We start from the raw sequence: 10452 nt of genomic DNA on the forward strand, positions 1-10452 counted from the left end.
AATTATAAACTGATTATTTGGGTGCGTTTAAACACAGCTATTAAGTTTAGTTCATCTTTGGTGGGGGGAATCACGCAAAACTCACCACAAAGAACATCTGCCTCTGGCCCTTGTGTGGCAGCAGCAAGAGACGCAGTAAGGTGATGTAGGGCAGGGGCCACTTACCAAGGACCCCCTCATAATTTTAACAGTAATTAAGTATATGCTTACTTCAATTTGTAGTCTTAGATGTCATTAGAACTTCAATTTTTCTGGAATTTTTCATTTTCTGGACTCTGTTTTAATAATTTAAATCAATTGCATTTACAAAACTTTATTTTTAAAATACTTTAGACGTTAACATTTTCAACTTAATATTTTACAATAATATAGCCATATGAAATGTTTTAGAATTTTATTCTGGATTTGTTAAAATTCATAAAAAATGTATAGAATTATGTAATGAATTTTTATGAATTAATATAAATGTCTTGTTATTATTATTGCTTTGAGAAGAACATTCTACCGGGCAATCGTAATATATTTCTGTCGCAATTTCTTCAAATGAACCAACGCTGTAATCCGATTTCAAAATCTTAAACAACATATTTTCAATATTTTCTCAAATCCAATCAAAATTGAACCATATAGGATTTAGGCCAGACTTGATGCTGAAAAAGTCGGCTGTTACTATAGCAACACATTGATAGCGCTGTGCTGATGGAGACCTCGTGTGATGAACTTGAGTAACGACAGAGATCTCAGTGTCATCATTTCAGTACAAACTGAGATTCTTTATCAGGAAAAATGTTTTTACAAATTGCAGTGATCACTGAGACCTTTGTTAATGCATTTTAAAATGACACATGCAGGGCTTAAATTTGACATTATAAAAATCCTTATGACATCTGGTTTATTTAGCTGTTTTTCTTGTATATTTGATTCACAACGCAGGTCATTTTATCCCTCATATTTTGTTTTAGTGGTTTGATGTACTTATGATGGTCAAATTCACATTGAAGTTAACATTATGATTTTGTGCCAGACCTCGTGGATTCAAATTTGGATAAAAATCGATAAAGATGTGAAAATCATGACAGATATTTTCTTTAGTAGATTTCAGCAACGGTTTTTATTCTCAGTCTCACCACAGCCAGTTTTTCCCTGTGGCCGCACAATGACAGAAAAACTAATTTATGTTCTAGTTATTTTTGTAACTTGGCTTGTGCAAGACGCTAAACCCCAAACTGCATCAGCATATGATCTCAACTTCCTCTTCTCTCACAGAAACTGCAGTAGGTGTATTATATATATATTGTGAGTACACAGATGAGTGTCAGTCGGGCTCTTCTGTCAGAGAAAGAAGTGACTGAGTGACTGAAGCAGCATCACACTCTTCTGCTGGGATCGGGCTCTTCTGGAAACTGGACTTTGGAGAAATGATGCTGATGTTTGGACTGATGCTGCTTCTGCAAACTGTTGCATGTGAGTCTCTTTCACATCACACTCATGCTGCTGATGATCCTCTCAAATATTAAAAAAGTCAGTCTGCAGTGATGTAGTAATATTGCTTTCTTTTTTAAGTGTTTAAGTTTTGTTTAGTGTTTCAATAGTATTTTAAACAGTGTAACGTTAGTGGAGTAATTAATTTGTGAGATGAAAGAGTTTAAGTCACAGTAATAGAATACAGCATCTGTGTTACAGACTCGTGAAGTCAAAATTTGAAGTTTGTGGCTTCATTTCATTAGTTCATTATGTGAAGGAGTCTAAATTCATCACCCCCTCCTTCATCTGAATAAACTCTTCTGAGAAATCTCTTTTTGAAAAGTATAACAGTAAACATATTACTTTACCTTGCAAACTTAGCTAACATTTTATTAAAAATGGTTCAGATTCTTTTCCTCTGTTTCTTACTTTCTTACAGCTCTCTGTCTAATTTCCTCGTTCACTCCTTCAAATCCACTGTTCTTCTCTCTTTCTTTATAAACACATTTCTCTCTCTCTCTCTCTCTCTGTGTGTGTGTGTGTGTGTTCTGTTCTTCAGGTCTGGATCGGTCCTGCAGGTTTAATCAGTCTGATATCTGTTATGCAGCTCTGGGACACAAACTCTGTCTGCTGAACCCTAGTAATAATGACGTCAAGATACAAAAGATAATAAACTACGACACAGCATCTGATCCAGTTTGTAGAGTAAAGAATGGCAAAAAGAAAGAGACTGAATGTGGTCTTTATAGGAACAGATCTGAAGTTACAGTCATTAATGGGACTCTGATAATAAACCCCGTGATCAGAGCAGATTCAGGGAATTACACAGTAACACTCAGTTATCCTTCAGACAGCTCAGACACATCTACAGTTCTTCAAGTGAATGTTGAAGGTACAGAAACTCTCTCTTCAGACTCATTACAATCTCATGTTCTCCAAAGATCTCACTCTCATGAAAATGAATCAGCTGAAAATCTGTGCAGGTTTTTATTCCTGCAGCGCATTATTGAATATTTAAAAGTATTTAGTCAAATTCATCTGCACTTTCATGTACTTTACTGCACTTTCAAAACTATATTGAAATACTAGCATGTTGCTTACTGTACACTGCCTACTGTTTTAAAAACTATCATTAAATATCATGATTAAATATCATGTGAAAGCATTTCAGACAGTTTTTCTACATTGTTGTCACATAATATCTTATGCGGCATGTTTAATTCAGTCCAGCTTTCACCTCAGCAATACATTTTATTTAATAATGTCTTGACTCAAGAGTTGTGTGACTGTCACGTGTCCCTCCCTCCAGCTCCTATTGGCTCAGTGAAAGTATCAATCAGCTGCTCCTCTAGTGGGGCGATGAGGGTGTCCTGCTCCTCTGAGGGGGATCAGCTCCTCTACAGCTGGACTCTGAATGGAGATCCACTGATTGATGGAAACTCCAGCATTGATCTGGATAAGGGAACTAATGGAAGCATCAGCTGTGGTGTGAAGAACCACGTCAGTCACGGACAGAAGACCGTTAGTGTCAAACCTTGTCTTGGTGAGCTTCTAATACATGAATGCCCACGTATTTATAAAAACCACAGGAACAGCAACAAGAGTGATGAAGATGAACAAATCTCACAAAACCTGTCAAGAACATGTCCAAGTCACATGTCACCACAAAATCCCCTTATGCCAGAGTGTAATATCTCTGATGCGTATTTTAGTGAACTGTGATGGTTTTACCTCCTGACTCTTTACATTTTAGTTGATTCTTAAGAGTTTTTTTCTTTTTTCTCATCAGCTGGTATGAATCTCACCCATAGAGTGGGTTAATACATGAATGTCCAAGTATAAAAAACACATCAACAACAATAACGTAAAACAGGCAGTTCTCCTAATTGGGCTCTTTGGTGAATTGTGTTGATTTGGTTCAGAGAGAGAAAGCAGCTTATTTTGCGCTGATGTTTTATTACAGAACCAACTACTGCATGTGTGACTCTAGTTTGTCCTCTGCAGTGACCAGTAGCACACAGACATCAGAATGTGACATGAGTTTAACTAAACACGCTTCTGGAAACATGAAGGATGAGTTCTGATTTCTGTCTGATTGTTGTTTTCAGTGTCTTCAGCGTCTGTGTTTGTGCTGGTCTGGTGTTTTCAGCTGATGGTTCTGTTGGGTTTGTTAGGAGGGTTTCACATCTACATGAGACACACGTCAGGTGAGAGACATTATTATCATCTTCATGAATTTGACATGCACATATTAAGAGTGTGAAGGTGATGATAATGTGATGATTTTAGGAAAGAAACAGGAAGATCATAAACTGAGAATGAGAAGATTTAGAGAAGGACATGAACACACAGCAGAAGATCCATGAGACCAGCAGCAGATCATCACATCTATGAGAAATGATCCTTAATGTCACATATTCTCACATGAATCCTGCTTCCACCTGTCAACAGCAGAACATGCTTTCTACAGTTTTAGTTAGGAAGCTCTTCTTTAATTAGATTAAAAAATATATTATGTAAAAGTTTCATATTTTTTTTACAGTTGCTTTGTTGCTTATTTATTCATTTGTCTTTATGCTTTGCATGAACTATCAGTATGTTATACCATTACTTGAAACCTCTTCTGTTCATCCATGATATTTATTTCTCTAAATCAGATCTGGCAGATTGTGAAGTCATTCTGTGTGTTTATTTTCCATATCTTCTAGAAATGGGTTTATTTCACATTCCTGCTCTTGCTCTTTTTTAACGTTATTCTGTTGGTTTTGGTTGATTTCTTTTATATACAGTGTCTCTTGTTTTATGTTTTATCTGTGTGCAGCTCTTCATCCGTGTCTCAGTTTTGGGTCGTCTTGTGTTTTCTTACAGGGTTTTTAAACTTTTGTTTGCATGTGCAGTTTTTTAACCTGTTCAACCACATTTGTGCATTTTTTTCTCAGAATATTGATAAACATGTCATTCTTTAAGAATTATAAATGGAGTCAATGCTGTATTTGTTATGCTTTTTGAGTTAAATTAAAATAAAACTTTGAAATTAAACCTTTATTTTTGCAGTCACAAGCTCATTCATATTGTTAAATAGTCAGTTAATATTAACAGAGAAAGCACATATCAATGAATTTAAACAGACGTAAAACAATGACATGAAAAAATAAATCTAGACAAATTAACTTAATTTTAGGACATGGGTTCAGAACTCTTGTTTCCTCCTGCGGATGTCACTAATAGATTTTAGTGAAATGATGCTGGTCTCTGGACTGATGCTGCTGCTGCAAACTGCTGCATTTGAGTCTCTTTCTCATCACACTCTCTTATGATGCTGTTCAGTCAGGTGAACCAATAAGAAGCATTTGTGCTGTAATATTACATGAAAATAAAGATTCTAAATTGGCATCTGATTAAGAGTCTACCATGTAACCATTTTTGATTACCTTAATCCGGCTAAAGTCATAATCGAAGTAAACAAATCGTATTAAGACATGTGGAGTAGTCCTATTTTAGTCGCATTATTGAAGTGCAGTACAGACATGTAATAATAATAAGTTACATTTATATAGCGCTTTACATAGTAAGGGGGGGTCTCTCCTCAACCACCACCAGTGTTCAGCATCCACCTGGATGATGCGACGGCAGCCATAGTGCGCCAGAACGCCCACCACACACAAGCTTATTGGTGGAGAGGAGACAGTGATGAAGCCACTCAGTGTATGGGGATGATTAGGAAGCCATGATGGTCAGAGGCCAATGGGCAAATTTGGGTTTTTTATGACCACAGAGAGTCAGGACTTCGGTTTAACATCTCTTCCGAAGGACGGTGCTTTTTACAGTATAGTGTCCTCATTACGCTACTGGGACGCTAGGACCCACCCAGACCGCAGGGCGAGCACCCCCTGCTGGCCTCTCTAGCACCTCTTCCAGCAGCAACCTAGTTTTCCCAGTAGGTCTCCCATCCAGGTACTGACCAGGCTCAGCCCTGCTTAGCTTCAGTGGGCAACCAGTCTTGGGCTACAGGGTGATATGGCTGCTAACTTTTCGCCGCATTTTGCGACTGGATACACACACGGCAGTGGTCAACCATTTGACGGCAAATAAAAGAGCTTCAACACCGCCGCCGTCTGTATGCATGTACAAATAATTAACTGCACTTGAAGCTTTCTTAAAATTAAAAATTAAACACCCAAAACTGTATATGGCATCATCACGAAGACGGACTATAGGTTTATATGTGAAATTCTGGAAGGGACGTCGGATGGCGTCGCGTGGGGACGTAATGACGTGTGCCATTAATCAATCTATGTACTATAACATGTAAAACCCCCCAAGTAGGGCTCGCAGCATCCTGTGGTGGACATCCAACCCCGCCCACATCCAAGTGTGACATCATACACCGCGCCCATACTCAATATAGCCACGCACACATCAAAGAGTTACGTCAGAAACCACGCTGACATTAATGTTCAAAAAACACATTATTTTTCAAATACTGTACATTATTGCAGGTCCTCTATGCCCCGCCTCTCTCAAACACTCCGTTTTCTACAAATTCTCTCCTTCAGACAAGTGCAGTCTGCTCTGATTGGCCAACTAGCACAGTGCATTGTGATTGGCCGAACACCACAAGCACTCGTCGGAAATGTAAGGCCCCTTTCAATAATCGCGAGCTTCAGCTTTCAAAATAAATGTAAAGACAGTCAATAATGTCCTTAGTTTTACCATCAGTTCAAGCCTGAGAGGGGAACAGAGTCGCATGACAGACACAGTGATGAAGCTCGTATGTGTTTGCACACAAGCCGCAGTTAAGACTGCTGACTCCACTGTGATGTGTGACCCTGTCTCTCTCTCTCTGTCTCTCTCTCTCTCACACGCACACACACGATGCGCAAAACTCCACATTTGAACAGTCAATTTATAGTTTTCAGTCACATGACCGGCTCAAAGACTTGGAGGGCAAAACATCCACAGAACTGCTGCACAAGCGTGTCAATTTTTCATCTGTTTCCCAGCCGCAATTATTTTGATCACCTCTCAAAAGAATAAAACAAAGGTATTTCTGAACAAAATGCAAGTTTTGGCCATTTCCAAATTAAGCACCTGTGGCAATATTTAAATCATAAACAGTGTGACAAAACGTTGTAAAAACCCTTAAAGTGCCTTAATATATTTAAAACAGTAATATTAAAAGATCAAATTCAGTAATCACCACATTAATGCTGTCTGGGTGGGTGGTCTCAGGCGATCTTGGAGGTGAAGATGCTGGATGTGGAGGTCCTGGACTGGTGTGGTTACACGTGGTCTGTGGTTGTGAGGCCGGTTGGATGTACTGCCAAATTCTCTGAAATGCCTTTGGAGACGGCTTATGGTAGAGAAATTAACATTCAATTCACGGGCAACAGCTCTGGTGGACATTCCTGCAGTCAGCATGCTAATTGCACACTCCCTCAAAACTTGTGACATCTGTGGCATTGTGCTGTGTGATAAAACTGCACATTTTAGAGTGGCCTTTTATTGTGGCCAGCCTAAGGCACACCTGTGCAATAATCATGCTGTCTAATCAGCATCTTGATATGCCACACCTGTGAGGTGGATGGATTATCTCATCAAATGAGAAGTGCTCAGTAACAGATTAAGACAGATTTGTGAACAATATTTGAGAGAAATAGGTTGTGTACATAGAAAAAGTCTTAGATCTTTGAGTTCAGCTCATGAAAAATGGGAGCAAAAACAAAAGTGTTGCGTTTATAATTTTGTTCAGTGTATTAATTAATGCGTTTATGATCTCAAGGTTAGATTATAGTAATGCTTTATTGGGTGGTTGCTCTGCACGTTTAATAAACAAACTCCAGTTGGTTCAAAATGCAGCAGCTAGAGTTCTTACTAGAACCAAGAAGTAGGACCATATTAGTCCGATTCTGTCAACACTGCACTAGCTCCCTATTAAACATCGTATACATTTTAAGATCTTGCTAATTACCTATAAGGCCCTGAACAGTTTGGCACCTCAGTATTTGAGTGAGCTCTTATCACACTATAGTCCTTCACGTCTGCTGCGATCTCAAAACTCTGGCCATTTGATAATATCTAGAATATCAAAATCAACTGCGGGCGGGAGATCGTTTTCCTATTTAGAGCCCAAACTCTGGAACAATCTACCTAACACTGTTCAGGAAGCAGACACACTCTGCCAGTTTAAATCTAGATTAAAGACCCATCTCTTTAACCTTGCTCACACATAATACACTAGAGCATTTCTATAATTCAAATACGTTAAAGGATTGTTAGGCTGCAGTAATTAGGTCAACCGGAACCGGGAACACTTCCCAAAACACCTGATGTACTTGTTACATCGTTAGAAGAATGGCATATGGCTTTCTTTCTTATTCCGAGGTCACTGTTGCCACCCAGATCCAGACTGTATCCAGATCGAACGGTCACTGCAGCCACCTGGATCCAGTTCGTAACCAGATCAGATGGTGGATCAGCACCTAGAGATAACCTCTACAGCCCTGAACGTCAGCGGAGACCAGGACAACTAGATGAGTCCCAGAGATTGATCCCCAGTGAAGACCCTGTCTCCTAGACGGGCCACCGGGACAAGACCACAGGAACCAGATGAGTCCTTTCCACAATCTGACTCTGCTGCAGCCTAGATTTAAACTGCTGATTTTGTCTGACAAGCGGAGAATGGCACTATTTCGACAGACTATTTCCCCGTCTAAATACTGTAAAGCTGATATAAAGCCACCCAGCTTTATATCAAGATGATGTAAAGCTGCTTTGACACAATTTGCATTCTTAAAAGCGCTATACAAATAATAGTGACTTGACATGTGGGGGTGTGTTTGAATGAGCCGTTTTAGGGGGGCATGGACAAGTCTTAACGTTGATAAAGAATATCTCTTTGGTTTTGAGACTTTAGTCTTTGCAACTTCAGGGATCTCATCCATGCACAATCAGCTTGTAACACTCCAAAGAGAAAGGAAAACTTGAAATCGCATCATATGACCCCTTTAAATCTAATATATTTAATATGTCTGATGTACGGAGCTGATTTTGTCATCACAACAGCCTGTAAAACACTTGCATTGGTTGATTAAATTAGGCTAATTGTAATAAAAAACCTCTTAACCTTACCTTGCTCAACCAAGTGACTGTGCAAGGGTACTGTGATCGGTGTATATCATTAAAAATATCATATGTATGTGAGTGAGTGTTTTGTGTGAGGGCGAGGTAAGTACATATGTGTGAGAGGGATGAAGTATGTGTATGAGTCAGTGAGATGAGTGCAAAAAAAAATGGCACATTTAGTCAGCATTCATTATATATTGTAAGAATCACTGAAATGAACAATGAACTCTGACTGAATGTGCAATTTTTTAAAATAATACATAACACACTTACCTACTCATATACACACTTTATCCCTCTGACATATGTATTTACCTCTCCCCACACACAATATTTTTAATGACACTGATCACAGAACCCTTGCACAGTATCTTGGTTGAGGAACCGCATCATTTCACTGTCTTGCTGGATAATACTCACACACACACACACACACACACACACACACAGACAAACACAAACTCACTCACACATACATATTTACAGTATGGTACTGATATCTAAGTAATAACGTGCCTGTGTGCAGTTCAAAACTCAAACTAAGTATGCCGAACTGCGCACAGACAACGCACGCATTCAAGTTGTCAACATTTTAAGTCTTCGTAAAGACCAAAGATTTTGTTTTTACTTACCAACACAGCAAACTTCTTATTTTTAGCGGTTTGCAAACAAGGCAAACAATTCGACTTCTTCTTATCGATGCTTCTTCCTGTTTCAAAATAATAAGAATGTGACGTTTTGGACAGGGGTGTGGCTTGTGACATCACGTTTGGATGTGAGCAGGGTTGGATGTCCTCCGCAGGCTGCAGCGAACATGCTTCATGCTTCAAACGCTCCACCATAATCCCCATCACAAAGAAACCCAAGATTACAGGACTTTACGACTACAGACCTGTGGCTCTAACATCTGTGGTCATGAAGTCATTTGAAAAACTGGTTTTGGCTTATCTGTAGGACATCACTGGACCCTAACTGGACCCCCCTGCAGTTTGCCTACAGAGCAAACAGGTCTGTGGATGATGCAGTCAACATGGGACTGCATTACACACTGCAACACCTAGACAGAGACCATGAACTTATGTGAGGATCCTGTTTGTGGACTTCAGCTCGGCCTTTAAAACTATCATTCCAGACCTCCTCCTGCCCAAACTAACATCAGCTTTCCATCCCCACCTCCGTCTGTCAGTGGATCAACAGCTTCCTGACAGACAGGCAGCAGCTAGTGAGGCTGGGAAAATACACATCCAGCACCCGCACCATCAGCACTGGAGCTCCTCAGGGCTGTGTTCTCTCCCCACTGCTCTTCTCCCTGTACACCAACGACTGCACATCTAAATACCCCTCTGTCAAGCTCCTGAAATTTGCAGACAACACCACACTGATTGGCCTCATCCAGGACGGTGACGAGTCTGCTTACAGACAGGAGGTTACCTGGGCACCACAATTTCTCAGGACCTGAAGTGGGACACTCACGTTGACTCTATTGTGAAAAAGGCCCAGCAGAGGTTGTACTTTCTTCGCCAGCTGAGGAAGTTCAACCTACCACATGACTTGCTGAAACAGTTCTACTCCGCCATCATTGAATCCATCCTCTGCACTTCAATAACTGTCTGGTTCAGCTACCAAATCTGACCTCAGAAGACTATGGAGGGTAGTCCGGACTGCTGAGCAAATCATTGGTACAACCCTCCCCACTCTCCAAGAACTGTACTTATCCAGAGTGAGCAAAAGGGCTGGTAAAATCACTCTGGACCCCTCACACCCAGCACACTCCCTCTTTGAACTGTTACCGTCTGGTCGACACTACAGAGCTCTGAGCACCAGAACGACCAGACACAGGAACAGGTTCTTCCCTCAGTCAAT

General features: G+C 40.0%; 1 protein-coding gene across 1 annotated transcript; it reads left to right on the plus strand.

The window, feature by feature from the left end:
* The first annotated feature begins 1317 nt into the window (after window positions 1–1317).
* Window positions 1318–4508, plus strand: LOC306883699 (uncharacterized protein). The gene is made up of 5 exons (XM_079439108.1): window positions 1318–1464; window positions 2024–2356; window positions 2774–3007; window positions 3573–3671; window positions 3754–4508. The coding sequence occupies exons 1-5, from the start codon at window positions 1419–1421 to the stop codon at window positions 3828–3830; spliced, it is 789 nt and encodes a 262-aa protein (XP_079295234.1). The 5' UTR covers window positions 1318–1418; the 3' UTR covers window positions 3831–4508.
* The last annotated feature ends 5944 nt before the right edge of the window (window positions 4509–10452 follow it).

Source organism: Barbus barbus, assembly GCF_936440315.1.
Source record: "Barbus barbus genome assembly, chromosome: 17".
Classification (NCBI taxonomy): Eukaryota; Metazoa; Chordata; class Actinopteri; order Cypriniformes; family Cyprinidae; genus Barbus; species Barbus barbus.